This window comes from Myotis nattereri (assembly GCF_964212035.1).
Source record: "Myotis nattereri genome assembly, chromosome: 1".
Classification (NCBI taxonomy): domain Eukaryota; kingdom Metazoa; phylum Chordata; class Mammalia; order Chiroptera; family Vespertilionidae; genus Myotis; species Myotis nattereri.
The window spans coordinates 164,686,091-164,705,787 of record NC_138075.1 but is presented as its reverse complement, the minus strand read 5'-3'; the positions used below and the strand labels follow the sequence as shown (position 1 = coordinate 164,705,787).

The 19,697-nt window shown below is 42.8% G+C and overlaps 1 protein-coding gene across 1 annotated transcript in view; it reads left to right on the top strand.

Annotated features, from left to right (window-relative positions):
• Positions 1-19,697, top strand: part of PTCHD3 (patched domain containing 3) — a gene marked incomplete at both ends in the record, with an annotated part of 32,274 nt that overhangs the window by 742 nt on the left and 11,835 nt on the right. Inside the window, 3 exons of the mRNA XM_081110432.1 lie at positions 8,788-8,891; positions 13,279-14,512; positions 17,307-17,428. Coding sequence (XP_080966558.1) covers positions 8,788-8,891; positions 13,279-14,512; positions 17,307-17,428 — 1,460 coding nt within the window. The remainder of the gene's footprint in view (positions 1-8,787; positions 8,892-13,278; positions 14,513-17,306; positions 17,429-19,697) is intronic.

Genomic DNA, 19,697 nt, shown 5'->3' with positions numbered 1-19,697 from the left:
ATCAGGGACGATCTGCAGGGCAATTGGGGCCCCCACTGGCACCTGACTTGGCTGGCCTGGGGCCTGCAGGCTTGGGGCTGCTCCTGGATTGAACATGTGCTCCCTGGTGGTCAGTGTGCATCATAGTGACAGTCATTCCACCAGTTGTTCCACTGTTTGGTCGATTTGCAAATTAGGCTTTTATTATATAGGATGAAAAATAAAAACGGCTTCTGACATCATCCTGATCTCTGCCTTGTCTTCCCATTGCACTCTCACTGTGTACATGGCTATGTCCAAGTTTCCTCTTTTTATAAGGACACCGGTTGTACTAGATTGGGGCCCTCCCTATTTTAATGCACCTTCATATTAACTAAAATCTAAAACAGCCCTATTTCCAAATAATGTCACATTTTGTGGAATGATAGGATAGGGCTTCATTGTATGAGTTTTTGAGATAAATAACAATGTATAACAGGAATTAAGATCATTTGTTCAAATGATATACACACTCAATCATCCAAGACAAACACAGCCAGGAAAGAAAACCAATCAAATTAGAGAGAGGAACTCTACATATTAAAGTTCTATAGATCCATTTCATTTCAATAATTCACTTATCCATGCACTTAAGAAAACTTATTGACTAATACCAATGATGTATAGATACAATCGGGGATAAAGGAGCTCACATGCCATTAGGGACAACCTGACACACGTTTTATAACCTTCATAGACTAATGATTTTTAAAATGCTTGTTCAACATTTATTTAGTGGCAGGGAAAACAAACTGATATCCTATAAATAAAATTACGTACTTTTTTCAAAATTATATATTAAACCTGAATTAATGTTTACTTCTTTCCCCATTTTAAAACAAAATCTATTTAAATGTATATTGGTTTCTGAACATTTGAATCATGTTTATTTTGATAGCTGGTTTCTTTAAAGTTATATCATAATTGACAAATTTCAAGGTGCTCTGACATCTTCACTGAAGAAAAAAACAAAACAGGAAAGTCAATTTCCACAGGTAGAAATTAAACACCTACTTTTATTAGGATTTGATTCTTTGTACAAAACACCATCACTTAAATCTTCCAAAAACTATGCATTTTTTAATGTCAAAAGCTATACCCCATCGTTTTCCAAAAAAAGCATTTGAAATATGTTTCAATAAAGGTTATGCATACAAGCAATTCAGGGGACAAGAAGATAACTGCAGGCGGAACATGGAGAAATCAGTGACAGCAATTACGTATGGAATCTCATGCTGCTCCTGTGTAAGCCACAGAAAATGCCTCTCCTCTCATCAAACGGGAACTGCTAATGGATAGGCAAGCAAAAACGAAATTAACTGATCGGAGAAATTTATTGGAAAAACATTTAAGTAGTTAACATATAATAGGCCAAACAAGAATAAAACCCAAAGAAAGTGTTTTATTGCCCTATCGTCCAATGAATTAAATAATACTAAAATACTTTCATTTCATAGAATCTAATATGTACACTTTCCATTAAAATCTCTAAAATCAGAACATATCTTAACAATTGATGATGAGTCATACTGTAATTAACAGCATTATCTTTCTTTCTCAGAGGTATATAATATGGTGCATCATAGAATTAATATCTTAAATACAATGAATTGTGGCATGCACTCTAATGATGGTAAATTTAGTAACCTAATGAATATCAATGGGTCAAGCATTGGGTGAAGTATTTAAAGACTTTGTTTAATTAGTTTCCTCTATTAGTTATAAACTAAAGACACTGAAAAAAAAGGCACATCCCTAAGGTACTCAGTGCTCTAAGATTCATAAAGTAACCTGGAGTAGCAAGTACATTGAGACTGCTCTAGGCAACTTCCTCAAAAGGGGCATCACACAAAGAATAGTTCTTTCATTTTCCTTTAATGATGGGACAGAGACAACCTTGGCAACCCATCTCTATATTCCAGAGAAGTCTGCTATCGGAGAGTTAGCATCAAGAGATTTTTCTGACATAACTCATAGTCCCTCCCAAGTTTACAGGGTCCTTGCTAGAAGACATCAGTGATAACACTTCAGCTTGATTAGCCTTCAAATTGGGAACTGGGTAGTTTGTACTCAACTTGCATGTACATATGCTATATATCCTATCTAATAAAAGAGAAACATGGTAATTAGCGTACGACCGCTACCCTTCCCATTGGCTAATCAGGGTGATATGCAAATTAACTGCCAGCCAAGATGGCGGCCGGAAGCCAGGCAGCTTGAAACTAACATGAGGCTTGCTTGCTTCAGTGACAGAGGACTCCAACGTTCCCCGCCTGCCGCTGCTGGTCTCTGAGCTGCAACTCTAAGCAACAATGTTACAAATATAGAAGCTAAACAAAACCCCAGAAACCTGCTTTAGTCTGTCGGGCTTCACCCAGCAGGATCGCAACATTGTTTCAAATACAGAAGGTAAACAAAGGCCAGAAACCTGCTTTCAGCAGCAGAGGCCTAAGAGCTGGAGCCAAGCCTCAAAGCTAAAGCTGGCCCAGAATAAAAAAAAAAAAAAAAGGAAAAAAGGACCGGTTGGTGGTTGGGAGCTTCAGTCACTCGCCAGCCTGAAAACAGCCCTCAGCCCCTCACCCAGACTGGCCAGGCACCCCAGTGGGGACCCCCACCCTGAAGGGGGTGTGACCAACTGCAAACAGCCATCATCCCCTCACCCAGGCTGTCCAGGAACCCCAGTGGGGACACCCACCCTGATCCAGGACACCCTTCAGGGCAAACCAGCCAGCCCCCACCCATGCACCAGGCCTCTATCCTATATAGTAAAAGGGTAATATGCCTCCCAGCACTGGGATCGGCGGAGCCAAGAGGCCTCCCGGCACCAGGATCAGCGTGACAGGGGGCAGCGCCCAAACCCCCAGATCACCCTGCGGCTCTGTGTGTAACAGGGGGCGGGGCCACAACCTCCCTATGGGCCCTGCTCTGTTCGTGACAGGGGAAGGCGCCCCAACCCCCTGATCAGCCCTGCTCTGTGCCTGATAGGGGGAGCTCCCCAACCCCATGATCACCCTGCGGTTCTGTGTGTGACAGGGTACGGCGCTCCAACTCCCTGATCGGCACTGCTCTGTGTGTAACAGGCGGCAGTGCCCCAACCCCCTGATTGGCCCTGCTCTGTGTGTGATGGGGTAGAGCCATAACCTCCCCATTGGCCCTGCCCTGAGTGTGACAGTGGCGGCGCCCCAACCCCCTGATCCACCCTGCTCTGTGTGTGACAGGGGGCGGTGCCCCAACTCCCCTATCAGCCCTACTCTGTGCATGACAGGGGGGAGCTCCCCAACCCCCTGATCGGCCCTGCTCTGCGTGTGACGGGGCAGCGCCCCAACCCCCTGATTTGCCCTGCTCTGTGCGTGACAAGGGGTGGCGCCACAAGCTCCCCATCGACCCTGCCTTGAGTGTGACAGGGGACGGTGCCCCAACCCCCCAATCGGCCCTACCCTGAGCATCACTAAGGGTGGCATCACAACCTCCCAATCCGCCCTGCTCTGTGCATGACAGGGGGCGGCGTCCCAACTCCCCAATCGGCCCTGCTCTGAGCCCAACCAGGGGCTGCACCTAGGGATTGGGTCTGCCCTCTGCCATCCGGGAGCAGGCCTAAGCCAGTAGGTCGTTATCTCCCAAGGGGTCCCAGACTGCGAGAGGGCATAGGCCGGGCTGAGGGACCCCTCCTCCACACACCCCCCCGCCGAGTGCACAAATTTTTGTGCACCAGGCCTCTAGTAATATAATAAAAGCCTCATATGCAAATAGACCGAACAGTCGAATGACTGGCAGAATGAGCAGTCGCTATGACACACACTGACCACCAGGGGGCAGATGCTCAATGCAGGAGCTGCCCACAGCCCACAGGCCCAGGCCAGCCAAGATGGGTGCCAGCGGGGGCCCCAATCACCCTTCTGGTCACCCCACAGATTGGCCCTGATCGCCGGCCAGGCCTAGGGACCCTACCAATGCACGAATTTCATGCATTGGCCTCTAGTCCTATCTAATAATAGACAAACATGGTAATTAACCGTACCTCTGACACACTTCCCATTGGCTAATCAGGGCGATATGCAAATTAACTGCCAACCAAGATGGCGTCCAGCAGCTAGGCAGCTGAAGCGAACAGGAGGATTGCTTGCCCTGGCGATGGAGGAAGCCAAGGTTCCCCACCTGCCGCTGCCAGCCTCTGAGCTTAGGTCTGCTCCCCGCTGGCAAGTGGAATCCCCCGAGGGCTTCTGGGCTGCCAGAGGGATGTCTGACTGCCAGCTTAGGCCCAATCCCCCAGGGAGCAGGCCTCAGCCAGCAGATGGTCACCCTCCAAGGGGTCCCAGACTGTGAGAGGGTACAGGCCGGGCTGAGGGACCCCCCCTCCCTCCCCCCCCCCCCCGCGAGTGCACAAATTTTTATGCACCGGGTCTCTAGTATATAATAAAAGGGTAATGTGCAAATAGACCAAATGGCAGAACGACCAGTCACTATGACGTGCACTGACCACCAGAGGGCAGACACTCAACCCAGGAGCTTCCCCCAGGCTGCAGGCGCCGATCGCCTGGCCAACCTCTCGGTCCCTTCCCCGAGCCTGTAGGCTCCAATTGCCCGATGGCGAACAGGGAACCAGGGCAGCTGGTGAGTGGGCGGGAATGGCCAACCTCTTGGTTCCTTCCCCCCAGCTGGCAGGCTCCAATTGCCTGATGGTGAATGGGGAACCAGGGGTGGGTGGTGGCAGGGGGCCCGGGCTGGCTGCTGGTGGCTGAGGAAGATGGCCCTGATCACAGGCCAGGCCTAGGGACCATACCCGTACACAAATTTCGTGTGCCAGGCCTCTAGTCTATAGATATGTAGATACAGATGTGATCTTGGATGTAGGCCAACTATTTGATTTGTGAGTTCAAAAATGAGAAAAGGTATGGCAGCCTTTTCACTTGTCAGTGTCATCATTTTGACTAGACTTCTCTGCAAACACTTCAGAAGTATTAGATGTTTGTAAATGCACATGTTTCTTTCACAGTAACTGTGTAAGTGCCATGGATTTACTTTTGCACATAAAATTCTGAAAGAACACCTGGGACTATTTAACGTCAAGTCATGGAAATACTACAGAATATAAGGAATATTGTGTCACAGTCAGTGGCCCTAATAAGTGATAGCATAAAAATGCACAAAAATGTAAAAAATATTTATATCCAACTCTCCTCATTGATTTTAGCTTTATGCTTTCATATGCTTTGGGGAGTTCAGTGTTTATATTAAATATAAATTCCCATGTTTCTCATGAAAAACATTATAATTGGCTAGCAAAACAACAGTATATTTCCTTTCAAAAGCTATTTTGACTCTATAGTACATTCATGAAGTTCTTTGCACTTTCACACTTTAGTTGTTTTGCTTGGAGGTATGAGCATAATCTGTAAATCTTAAAAACAAATACACTGAAGTCTTGAATAAAATGACATAATTATATTACATGAATGCATCTTATTCTGTCACAAATAAGCGAAAAAAGGATAATTTCCCTATTATTAAAATTTGTTATCAGCTACAAAATGGGAAAGAAAAATGCAACTTGTGTTTAAATTTCATTTTCTAAATTGTTAACATAATGGTCATAACATTAAGTTTAAATAGTTGAATTTTCTTTAAAAATAATAGCCTTATGATTTTTAAATAATAAAATATGTCTTCAGTTATTAATTTATGGACACTCTCTTTGTTCCATCCTTATGTGATCCTGACACACAAATAAGCAGAACTGGGGCTTTCTACACAAAAGTTGGGGAAGATAAATGAAGGGAAGTACTGCTCCCTTTATGAGCATGTGATTTTATTTTATTTATTTTATGGAAAAAGCAATAGTAATAACATAAATTTCAATGGACTTCTTAACTAATTTCAAGTATTCACTTATAAACAAATATAACTCCAAAAAAAAAAGGTTTCTCAAAACTTTAACTTGATCTTTTATAGTTATTTACATTTATGAAAAAGTAATTCTTCAGACTTGAGGTTGTCTTCTGAATTCCAGGAAGTACAAAGTGTCTCCTGAAACACTTGACTAACTTTTATAAATACTTTTTCCGTAAGTTAGGTCAACTAAATAAATTCATACCTCAAAAGACCTAAGGTTCAGGTAGAAATTTCAAATATATTATTTTAAGTTGTTCCTAAAACTTGCAAAATGAGCTGTTAAAAATTCTTTAAAATATAGGACTTTTGTCATGATGATAAAAAAAAAAAAAAAAAAGGCACAGAAGAGCCCTGTCTGGGTAGCTCAGTTGGTTAGAGCATCATCCTGATACACTAAGGTTGCCAGTTTGATCTCCGGTGAGGGCACAAACAAGAATCAACCAATGAATGCATAAATAAGTGGAACAACAAATCGATATTTCTCTCTCTCTCTCTCTCTCTCTCTCTCTTTCTCTCGCTCTCTCTCTCCCTCTCTGAAGTCAATAACAACATTTAAAAAGCACACAAAATATGTGAAGTCATTACGACTTTTTGTGTGTGTGTGTGTATGTATTAATCCTCACCCAAGGACATTTTTCCCATTGCTTTTCAGAGAGAGTGGAAAGGAGGGAGGGGGAGAGAGACAGAAGAAAGAGAGAAACATTGATATGAGAGAGACACATGGAATGGTCGCCTCCCACAGAGGGCTGGGGATCAAACCTGCAACCCAGGCAGGTGCCCTTGACTGGGAATCAAATCCAAAACCGTTCAATTCTCAGGTCAACACTCTAACCACTGAGAAACACCAGCAAGGGTGGCTTTTTTAAAAATATTTTTTTTATTAATCTCAGAGAGGAAGGGAGAGGGAGAGAGAGATAAAAACATAAATTATGAGAGAAAATCATTGATTGACCACCTCCTACACATCCCCTACAGGAGATCCAGCCCGCAACCTGGGCATGTGCCCTGATAGGGATTCAAACTGTGACCTCCTGGTTCATAAGTTGACGCTCAACTACTGAACCACACTAGTTGGGCAGGTGACTTTTTTTAAAAAGGGAAAACTGGCAATATTTCAAACCCTGGAAGTATAAAAACTCATTCTTGAGAAAATTATAATTTTGACTTAATCTCTCTCTTTTTTCAACTACAATTTCAAATAGAACACTTGTTTTCACTAGCAAACTTATGACTTTCTAACTTATTTCCTGTGCAAAAGTATAATTCCTGGACATTAGTTGTGATTAATTTGATAGCTTAATTTGACAATTCTAAATGAGTAGTTAAACTTAAAAGCAATCAAAGATTTATTTTAGTATATGTAAATTCATGGATTCATCTGATAAGAGCTTTTTCTCCAAAGTGTTCTTTTATCTGCAATATTTTTATCAATTGTGGCTGATCGTGGCCCTCTGTACTCTGGGTGACTTTTACCTAAATAGTGTCAAACAATTAAAAGGAGAGACAAGAATAAAAGGAGAATCTGATCCCATAGCTATTCAACCAAACCCTCCAGCTCTTGATGAATATAAACTTGACTGAAATAGTTTATAAGCATAATCTTGCAGTAGTTAAGACAATCTGTATGGACTGAGAAATCCTGGGATTTAACACAATCACACACATCCATCCTCTGTAAGAGCAAGAGTCTCCATTCAAACCCCACCTCCCAAAGTTAAATATTTATGTGAATCTAGTGACTCATTATAAAAATCTATACAGTGGGGCCTTGACTTACGAGTGTCCCGACTAACGATTTTTTCGAGATACGAGCTGTCTCTCAGCCGATTTTTTGCTTTGAGTTGTGAGATAAATTCGGGTTACGAGCCAGCTTCAGATACCCCACCGCTAGTTGGCGCAGCAAACATCACAGTGAACGCCACAACATCAGCCCAGCATCATGTGTCTCACTTGTTCACTTTTTGATTTGACATACGAGTAATTTGAGTTATGAGCTCCGTCACGGAACGAATTAAACTCGTACATCAAGGCCCCACTGTATACATAAAAGCCTAAGCGACCATTACAACCAAACAACCAGAATGACTGGAATGACAGGTCAACCAGTCGCTATGACACACACTGACCACCAGGGGGCAGACGCTCAACACAGGAGCTGCCCTCTAGTGGTCAGTGCACTCCCACAGTGGGAGCGCCCGCCACTCAGCTGACAGACCCATCCTGGCAGCCCACCAGTCTGGTGGCAGGCACTCACTCCCTCAGTAGTCCTGCAGGTCCAATCTCGGGGAATGGGCCAAGTACCAACAGACCAGGGCCACCAGCAAGATCCCAACAGTGCCACTGGCCTCCTAGAAGTCAGCATTGGGCACCGCGGCTGCTTCCCTGGGACGGATCCGGATCCCTGGCCAGCAAGGGTGTCCCACCACCTGCCCCAATGGCTGATCCCGTCCCGCCCCCTCCCTACCCCCACCTATACACGAATTCATGCACCAGGCCTCTAGTATATAATATATTTTTCCAATCTGTCAAAAAATACGTAAATTTTTTATTTACTTACACAGGACAGCTATTGTATTGGCTGTTGTCATTTTTTTTTTTTTTTTTTTTTTACAATCTAAGGGGAAAGAGGTTAGTGCCTTTGACTAAATAGCCAGGTGCTGCATGTTTAGAAAATTCTTGTGGCACACCTGTTGAAAATTGCTGGCCCAGAGAGGAAGCAAGACAACATGGGATCAAAAGATCTGGGTAAGGTCTGGGCAACAAATGCCTTCACTATGAGATGAATTAGCCGCACTTGTAAGGATTTCAGAATACCTAAGTGAAGCACTTCACATAAAAGAGAACGATCTCTGCACCATTTGTGACTGTCCTTATTTTTAGGTGCACAGTGTTCCCATGGAGAGCATGGCCCCCAAGTCCCCAAAGGGAATTCTCCACGATATTAGCTCCTCCTGGATGCAATTAAACGGCAGTACTGGCAATAGGTACTGTATGCATGTAGGCGGGTGATCTCCTTGCAAAGAAGAAACTTGCACACACAATTTCTAAGAAACTGTGGTGCAGGCAGGTGTATGTTGCTCTCTTCCTTTATAAAAAAGTCTCTGGGAACCCCTGGGATAAGATGGAAATAAGGAAGCGCAGGCATTTTTCAGACCTTTCTACCTGCTAATTATGCCTATGTTGGTTCTTTCTGTTCTCGGCTCTGGGCTAGCACCCTAGTTTCAGTCAAATGGAATTTGAACCCATTGCTTTTTCTGTTTTTATGTGTTTGCTCTTGTTTCTTCATCACCTGAAAATACAGAGCAAGAAATGTGAAAGACCACAGAGCAGCCACAAAGTTTACAAGGACTCCTGAGTCCTTGCCCAAGTCCTGCCTTCCAGCAGTGGCCGGCGCCCCAGGAAGCGGGGCCAAGAGCTCCCAGCAGCCCCCAGGGCCTCCAAGCGCAGGTGGGCTCACCCCGGCCCTGCGGTGCGCGGGCGCCCCAAAGCCAGTCCCCGGGTACCAAGAGCTGCGGACGGAGTTTAGGCGGCGCTCCTGCCGCCAGCTCCTCCCGGGGAGGGGGGGGGGGGGGGCCGGTGCGCAGGGGACCTGCCAGGGGGAGGGCAGGGAAAGAGGGAGGAGAAGAGGCAGGAGAAGAGGCGAAGGCGGGGTGGGGTCAGCCCGGGCTTTGGGGCGAGAGGGCAGGAAGCCGGCCTCCCTAAAGGTGGGTACCCGCGCGCCCACCCACTCCAGCCCAAAACTTTGCTTCCGAGGCTAGCCCGTGGCGATAGCCGCCATCTGCACCTTATACCCTATATGCTTTGCAGAGGGAGGAAGGTACGTGCAGAGATAACATGGTTGTAAGCATTTTGTCCCATGTTGCTATTTCTATTTCAGATGTGCAGGGGGGCGGGGGGGAGAAAATGCAGAGAGGTGTTCTTTTCCTTCACCTCTCCAGCCTTGTTTTCACTGCAAGGCGCAAACAGGCGCACCTACTCTGGTTGTGCCCTCCTCTGTCACACCTGTGCCCTTCTGAAAGGTAATGTGACCCGCAGGCAGCTTGGCGACCCCTCTTCCCTGACTCTGAAGCCATTACTTGCATCCAGTTCTCCAGTTCACGTGATGCTGAGCCAAGTTTCAAGGAACAGAAAATACCTTCCTTCAACATCTAAAGGTTCTCTTAAAAAATTTATTTAATTGTTGACACTATTATAGATGTCCCCAATCCCCCTCCCTCCCTTTACCCACCTCTACCCAGCCCCCCGCCCCCCTCCCTCTGCCCATCACCACACTGTTGTCTGTGTGGATGGGCTATGCAGATATGTTCTTTGGCTAATCTCTTCACCTTCTTTCATCCAGTCCTCCTGCCCCCTGCCCCCCCCCCCCCCAGCTGTTCCATACTTCCATGCCTCTGGTTCTGTTTTGTTCCTCAGTTTCTTTTGTTCATTAGATTCCACATATTAATGAGATCATATGGTATTTTCCTTTCTCTGTCTGGCTTATTTTGTTTAGCATAATAATCCCCAGGTCTATCCATGCTGTTGCAAAGAGAGTTCCTTTTTATCAGAAGGTCTTTGGGCAAGGAGTGCTCTTGATCACCCAAGCTCTCCCCCTGGCCTTTCGATTACATGTTTTTTCCTGAGGCTTGCTCTGTGGTTTTCTAAATAAATGTATACCCCACCGCATTATTTGCTGTGCTCCAGAGCTGTGAGATTTTATATCTCTCTCCCATTCTCCTACCCCTCCACCCCGAGGAATTTCACTGGCACATTGAGGAGGAACAGGAAGCACAGTGAGGGTCTATTCTTCACTGTGCTGGAGAAGGTTAGAAACCAACTCTCTTGAGTTTTAAGCCGCGTGGTGGCAGTGGGGCTCGTGTAACACGGGTCTGCACCAATAAACACAAAAACACATAAAATGAGGCCCACATAAATATATCGAATAGGGCCCTTAAATTTCAGAGGAGGAAGAAGGCAGTCCTGTTTGCATGCTAACTGGGAAAGAAAAAATAGAGAGAGCTCTTCGTGAATGTGTGCGATTTTCTACAGGCCTTCAACTAGAGGAGATGGAGATGAAGAAGAATTCCCCAGGGAAAGGGAAAATAATTGTCATTGTTAAGTCACTGGAGCAATGAACTAGATATTTATATGCAGTTGAAGAGCACGGAGATAAAACCAGAGATTGCAAAGTCCATGAATTTTATTTGGTCCCGTTTCTTTGGGAAGGGGGCTTTAGGAGGAACTGCAGGTTGGTTGCTAATGAATGGGTCCAAGAATTGGTGTATTGGGTCAAAGCTTGCATTTTTTAAATGAAATAAAATAAAAAATACCATTACACATAGTAAGAGTATGTTCTGTCTTTCATAAATAGGTATGTGCTGGGACAGCCATGTAATATGTATTTTCCTACTGTTCCTTACGGTGAAAACTCGAAAGCCATGGATGTAGTGCAGGCTGCTGCCCAGGGCCACCCAACTCGTTTGCATATGAGAGGGAACACAGGTTCCTTCCCAGCATCCTGTGCTCTGTCAGCAATTCCATGCTGAATTGTAGAGAACAAAGAGGATGTGGAGGAGGAGAAGGAGGAGGAAGAGAAAAGTGACCACTTTTGAGCCCTTTGTTCATTCTTTCAACAAATGTGCTTGCCCAGTTCCTAGGCCTCAGGTCTGATGCTGAGGTCTGGGAACTCAGGCTGATTAGGCCTCTCACAGTCATGGTCACTAAGCCCCTCAGCTTTGGGCCTCCAGATACTCCTGCTTCCCCCAGGGTAAAGGAGACCCCTATTATTTCTTTCTCAACTCCAGCTAAGGCTGAAGTGTTCTCTCCTGATCAGTGACTGCTATTTTTCTCCACCATTTCACACATTGAGTTCAACTTTTAATTGCACTGGAAATGCTGCTGAGACAATATTGTCGAAATGATGCTTTTGGCCCAAGCAAACACAGTGTGTTTTATGTGCTACCTGGTAGCATCATCAAGAGCAAGAAGGGCCCTGCAGGCATGGCTTCGTGCTGGAGCGTTGACCTATGAACCAGGAGGTTACTGTTCGATTCCTGGTGAGGGCACATGCAGGCTCAATCCCCAGTGTAGGGAGTTGCAGGAGGCAGCCAATTGGTGATTCTCTCTCATCATTGATGTTCTTATCTCTCTCTCCCTCTCCCTTCCTCTCTAAAATCAATAAAATATATATAAATTATTTTTTATTTTTTAAAAGAGCAGGAAGGGGATGAAAAAATACTAATTGAATTTTCATTATGTGTCAGGGACGGGTCTGAGACCTTTTCCATGTGTTACTCATTTAGTATAATTTATGCAGCAGTTTGTATCCCTGAGTCAGTCCTGCTTTGGTCTGTGTCAGCACTGTCCAGGGGCTGGCTTCAGTAGAATTCAGTTTAATTAAATACCTTCCTCCCAGCAGTACCCTCTCTCCCACTCATCCTGCCTTTTAATTCAGGAGACCCTCAAGTCCACGTTGCCTGCCTTTGCTTTCACCACTGCTATCCTCAGAATCCGCTCCAGGCTCAACTCTCTGCTTTCCTCTCCTGTTGCTGACCCTAATCTTTCAACCCCTGATCCCAACTCCAGATTCAAGCCAGTTCCTAGGGCAATGCATCTGTGCCCTCAGATGTCGATACTGACTTCACAGAGAGGGCCAACTTGTGATCAGAATCAAATGCCTAACATCCCTACCATTTTCTAACAGTGTCCACCCATTTTGAATCACTGGCATATATTAAGTGAATGTCATTCTCCCAACAGAATAAAAATGAGTAGATGTTACTTACCACACAAATTCTCAAACCTTTTCTTCTCTTCTTGACCTTCCACATTTTCCTTACCAAGTGGCAAGAGAACTACTAAAAGCTAAGGGTCTAAAATATGGTAGGGTTTTCCTCAACAGATTAGGGAGTAAAGATAAATTCATAGATCAAAACATGCATGAAAAGTAATATAAACAGCCCTAAGAAGACTTCTGTGAGCTGCTAAAAAAGAAGTCCTGATTCCTTAGCTCGCACACACACATGCATACACACCACCACTAACCAGTTTACTCTTCTGTCGTAGCATTTAAGAGATTAAGAAAAAACATAGACACAGACAATAGTAGAGTGATTACTAGAGGGAAAAAAGGTGGGATGAGGTAGAAGAAGGTAAAGGGGGGATAAAAGGTGATGGAAGGAGACTTGACTTGGGGTGGTGAACACACAATATAATATACAGACAATGTATTATAGAACTGTACACCTGAAACCTATATAATTTTATTAACCAATGTCACCCAATAAGTTCAATTTAAAAAAAATCACTCAGCTCCCTCTCTCTGAGGAGCCACAACTTGAAGCCCCTGGGAGCAGCGCTAAAATACTGAAGTATTTTTTTCTATTAACGAAGTCCTGAGAGGACACATTTGGGGCTAGTCAGGCTACAAGTCACGTGCTCCCCAGTGGAAGCTCCAGCATCCAGGCAGGAGCAGCCATGTTCAGACTTCTTAGAATATCCAGGAAACCGTTGGGAATCCGTTGGGAAACCGTTTGCTGCGGTAGAGATAGGTGCTCACCTAGCAGCTACTAGCCTTTCCTTCATGGAAATGAGTCTCAACACATCTATGGAGCTTGAGTCCACAGAGAAGCAACAACCAGAGTCCCTGCCGAAGCCATCGGGGCCTGGACCAGACTTGGATGAAGGGGCAGATCTGCAGGCAGCACCACTCCCGGCCCAGAAGGCAGAGCTGCTCTTGGAACAGAAACCTGAGCTGGACTGGGCTTCGGGGCAGTATGCAGAGCCACCAGGAGCTATGGAGACGCAGGAGTCAAGTTCGGTGGGGTGGGATTCACCTCTGCGACGGTCCTCAACCGAAGTATCTCAGAAGCACCGCTGCCAAACCAACTGCCTGGAGGCTCCGCTCTCCCGGGCCTTCCGATGGTTGGGGTGGGAGGTGGGCTCACACCCCTGGGTCTTCCTGCTGGTGCCCATTCTGCTGACAACTGCTCTGAGCACTGGCTTCATTTACCTGCCCAAGGATGAAGAAGAGGACCTCGAGGAGCAGTACACCCCCGTCAGGAGCCCGGCCAAGGGAGAACGGCGCTTTGTGCAGGGACATTTCACCACTAATGACTCTTTTCACTTCTCCATCTTCAGGATGAGCTCTGAGGTCCAATTCGCTTCCATTCTAGTGGTGTCACGCTCTGACACCCTGCTGGAACAAGAATTCTTGTCAGAAGTTAGCAGATTAGACAGTGCGGTGCAGGCTCTGAATGCGACTCAGGAAGATGGAACCCCGATCCTCTTCAGTCAGGTGTGTGCCAAGAACCAGGGCATCTGTGTGCCCTCCAATCCCCTCCTGTTTGCCTGGCAGGTGAATAAGAAGCTTGACCTGAAAAGCATCACCTTCCCCATCTACATCCAAAACAGCCAGCCTGTCTCCCTGGCGGGCACCCTTGGTGGAACCACCTTAGGCAAGCAGATGGGACCAAACTATTTACTCCTGCAGGCCAGAGCCATGCGGCTGCAATATTACCTGAGAACCCAAGAAAAAGAGAGTAGTGAGCATAGCAAGAGGTGGCTCGTACATTTCCTGGACGAATTTAGCAATATTGAAGAGAGTTTGGCCTTGAAGATGATGCGGGTACGTGGCAGCTGGGGTTGATAGGGAGGCCAGGAGAAAGTGGGAGGGATAAGACGACTTGTTCCAAGGACCATAGACCCATAGATAGCAATAGCACTCCCTGAGTGATGGAGTCCTGGATTTGAAGCTGAGCGTGTGCTACTGTATTTGGCACTTAATCCAACTTTCTTGAACACCCAGAAGGATGCCACAAATCTTAGATCCTTGTTAACATTTGGGTGGAAAACACAAATCCTACATCCTCAAGGTAGGTCTGTTCAGTACAGACATTGATCTTCAGGCTTAGTTTTGGGGATTGGTTTTCCAGCCAAATTACATGGGAATTCTTACTTTTAGTTAGTCTTTGCTGTTTCCAGGAGCCCCCTAAAATTTGTTTGAAGTTCACTGGAATAAAAAGCAACAAACAAAAAAACTTCAAGCAAATGTTCCATAGTGTTACTGAAAAAGATAACTAGCTCAGCATTTTTTATTTTCAAGGAAATTATATCATAGTGCCAGAAACATGGTAACTGTTCAATAATTCTTGTGCCAGCAGACCTACTAATACTTCTGAATAGCTGGGTGAAAGTGAGACACCCACTGGAAAAAGCCTTTGAATACCAGGCCTTTCTGAAATGATATTTATGCAATTAAAATAGTGAAATATAACAACCTAATAAAAATTTAGAAAAAGCCACAATTTCTTTAGTTATAATTTCACAGTTTTATGTAAAATTTAGATTTTTTATTTTTTGGAAATTGTAAACTTTAGATTTTTGTAAGAAATTTTGGAGAACATGCTGGAGATTTGGGGAAAGAAGCAAACTATATTCTTTATTCTAAAATGATAATTCATGTATTTTGATCTTTTAAAGAATTTAAGCATTTTATTTACCAATAAGCTAGAGTGCTTCAATAGTGTTTGTAACTCATTCGCAAATATTGTAATTAAGAGTTATTCATCCGAGTAATTTTTGTGGCAGGTGGTCACTTTCTAGACAACTGGAATTTGACGCAATTGCTAAGATGGTTCCCTCTTTGTTTTATGTGGCATACCTTCTAATTACATTATTTTCAATCGCATCATGCCCAGGTAAAATATTTTTATTTGTTGTCTTGTTTTTTATGCATGCTATGAAGTTGGCTGACTCTATCATTTAAAGAAAAATACAAAGCAAACAACAATATTTATGAACTTCTTCTTCTCCCCTGGCTCAGATGAACTAATTATTTTTATCTTTATTGTTGAGAGTATTACAGATACACCCCTCTTTTCTTTTCCCCTTACTCTCCTCCATCCAGTTCCCACCCTGCACCTGCACCAGACCTTCACCACCCTATTGTCTGTATTCGTGGGCAGTGAAAACATTCATGTAAGTTCTTTGGTTAATCTCTTCCTGCCACCACTCTCCTACCCCATTCCCTCTGAGATTCATCAGTCTGTTCCATGTTTCCAAGCCTGTGGTTCTATTTTATTCATCAGTTTATTGTGATCATTATATTCCACATATAAGTGAGATCATGTGATATTTGTCTTTCTCTGACTGGCTTATTTTGCTTCAGCCAACCTCATAGCATGCTATTAAAAAAATTAAATGAAAGTATTTTACCTGTAGCATGATGCAATTGAAAATAATATGATTAGAAAATATGCCAAATAAAACAAAGGGATCACTATTGTAGAAGTTGTCTCAAATTCCAGTTGTCTAAAATGTGATGTAAAGTAGACCACCTGCCACAAAAATGTGCTAAAATAACTTTTAATTCATACTTTTAGTTAATCTTTGCTGTTTTCAGGAGCCCCCTAAAATTTGTTTGAAGTTCACTGGAATAAAAAGCAACAAACAAAAAAACTTCAAACAAATGTTCCATAGTGTTACTGAAAAAAGATAACTAGCTCAGCATTTTTTTTCACATAAATTAGATTATAGTGCCAGAAACATGGTAACTGTTCAGTAATTCTTGGGCTAGGAAACCTACTAATATTTCTGAATAGCCTGGTGAAAGTGAGTCACCCGCTGGAAAAAGCCTTTGAATACCAGGCCTTTCTGAAAGGATATTTATGCAATTAAAATAGTAAAATATAACAACCTACTAAAATTTTAGAAAAAAGCCACACGTCCTTTAATTATTAATAACTAGAGGCCCAATGCACGAAATTTGTGCACCAGGAGAGGGAGGTCCCTCAGCCCAGCCTGCACCCTCTCACAGTCTGGGACTCCTTGCTTCTTACTGTCAACCTGCAGCAGAGGTGGAAGAGGCTCCCGCCACTGCCCCTGTACTCACCAGCCGTGAGCCCAGCTTCTGGCTGAGCGGCACCCCTATGGGAGCGCACTGACCACCAGGGGGCAGCTCCTGCTTTGAGTGTCTGCCTCCTGGTGGTCAGTGCACATCATAGTGACCTGTTGTTTCTCTGTTTGGTCGATTTGCATTTTAGGGTTTTATGTAGGATTTCACAGTCTTATGTAAAATTTAGATTTCGTATTTTCAGACATTTTAAACTTTGGATTTTTGTAAGAAACTTTAGAGAGCATGTCAGAGATTTGGGAGGGGGGAAGCAAATCTATATTCTTTATTCTAAAATGATAATTCATGTATTTTGATCTTTTAATGAATTTGAACATTTTTTTCACCAATAGGCTAGAGTGTTTTTTTGGTTTTTTTTTATAATAGATTATTTATTTATTTATTTATTTATTTATTTATTTATTTATTTTTTATTGCTTAAAGAGGCTAGAGTGTTTTAATAGTGTTTGTAACTCATTCACAAATATTATAACTAAGAGTTATTCATCTGAGTACATTTTTGTGGCAGGTGGTCTACTTTACATCACTTTCTAGACAACTGGAATTTGAGGCAACTTCTAAGACGGTGATCCCTTTGTTTTATGTGGCATACTTTCTAATCATATTATTTTCAATCGCATCATGCTACAGGTAAAACATTTTATTTGTTTTTGTAAACTATTTTTTAAAATTTATTGAGGTAAAACATATATATAGATAATATAAAATGTCACTTTAACCATTTTGAGTTTACAATTCAGTTGTATTAATGACGTTCACACTGTTGTGCAATCGGTACAACTCTGTTCCCAAATATTTTCCATCACTCCGAACAGAAATGCTGTAATATTAAGCAATAACACCCCATTGCCTCCTCCCAGCCCTGGTAAACCTTCAATCTACTTTGTCTCTGTGAATTTGCCTATTCTACAGATTTCATATAAGTAAGATCATGTAAAAGTTGTCCTTTCGTGACTGGTTTACCTCACTTAGCACAATGTTTTCAGTGTTCATCCATATTGTAGCATGTATCAGAACTTCATTTATTTTTGTTGCTTAATAATATTCCATTGTATGTATACACCACATTTTATTTAGCCACTTGTCTTTTGATGGGCACTTGGGAATATTCCTCCCTTTTGGCTATTATGAATAATGCTGCAATGAACATTAGTATACAAATATCCATTTGAACCCCAGTTTTCAATTCTTTTTCATTATCTACCTAGAAGTAGAATTGGTGGTGTGTGATAATTCCAGGTTAAGTTCTTGAAGAACTGCTAAAGTGTTTTCCACAGAAAACACCTTTTTATATCCCACCAGCGACATCTCCACTTCCTCACCAACCTTGTCATTTTCTGTTTTATGGATTATAGCCATTCAAGTAGATACAAAATATTATCTCATTGTGGTTTTGAGTCACAATTCCCTAATTACTAATGATAAGTATCTTTTGATGTGTTTATTGGCCATTTGTATATCTTCCTTGGAGAAATGTCTATTCAAAGCCTATACTCATTTTTTAATGGGGTCATTTGTCCTTCTGTTGTTGAGTCCTGTTATTGATGAATACTTTATATATTTTAGTTATTAAACCCTTAACAGAAAGATATATGGTTCTACCACTCTGTGAATTATCTCTTCACTTTCTTGATACTGTCCTCTAATGCCCAAAAGTTTTTAATTTTTATGAAGTTCAATTTATCTATTTTTTCTTTTGCTACTGTGCTTTTGGTGCTATATCTAAGAATCCATTAGCAAGTCCAAGGTAATGCACATTTATCCTATGTTTTCGTCTAAGAATTTATGGTTTTAGCTCTTATATTTAAGTTGTTGATCAGTTTTAAATTATTTTGGTATATGGTGTGAATAAGTGTTCAACTCCTTTCTTGTACTTGTAGAAGAAAAAATCAATTAGCGGTATATACATGGGTTTATTTGTTCACTCTTAATTTTATTGCATTGGTCTATATGTCTTTCCATATGCCAATACCACACAATTTTGATTATTGTAGCTTTGTTAAAAGTTTTTAAATCTGGAAATTTCAGTCCTCCAACCTTCTTCTTTTTCAAGATTATTCTGGATATCCAAGGCCCCTTAAAATTTCATATAAAATTTGAGGGCTGACTTTTCCACTTATGAATAGAAAAAAAGGCCATTGGAATTTTAATAGAGATTATGTTGTATCTGTAATTGCTTTAGATGAGGTTGACATTTTAACAATATTAAATCTACCTCCCCATGAACTAAGGAAATATTTTCATTGATTTGGGTCTTCTTTAGTTTCTTTCACCTCTGTTTTATAGTTTTCAGTGTGCAAGCATTTTACCTCCTGGGTCAAATTTATTCCTAAGTATTGTTCTATTTTTAAAAAATATATTTTTATTGATTTAAGAGACGAAGGGAGAAGGAGAGAGAAGTGGAAACATTAATGATGAGAGCAAATCATTGATTGGCTGCCTCCTGCACACCCACCACTGGGGATCAAGCCCTTAACCAGGCATGTGCCCTTAATTGGAATCAAACCTAGGACCCTTCAGTCCTCAGGTCAACGCTCTATCCACTGAGCCAAACCAGCTAGACCCTAAGTATTATTTTAGGCACTACTTAGATGGAACTGCTTTTGTAATTGGCTTTTGGGATTGTTTATTGCACATGGATAACAACAGAATTGATTTTTGTGTGTTGATTTTGTATCCTGTAGCTTTGCTGAATTTGTTTGTTTACTCTAGCATTTTTTTATGGATTCTTTGGAATTTTCACATATAGAATCGTGTAATCTGGGGGAAAAGTTAGTTACTCTTTTTCGTTTTCAATTTGGATTCCTTTTATTTCTATTTTTTGTCTAATTGCTGGCTAACACCACAATGTTGAATATCATTGGTGACAATGGGCATCCTTGTTTCTGGTCTTGGAGGG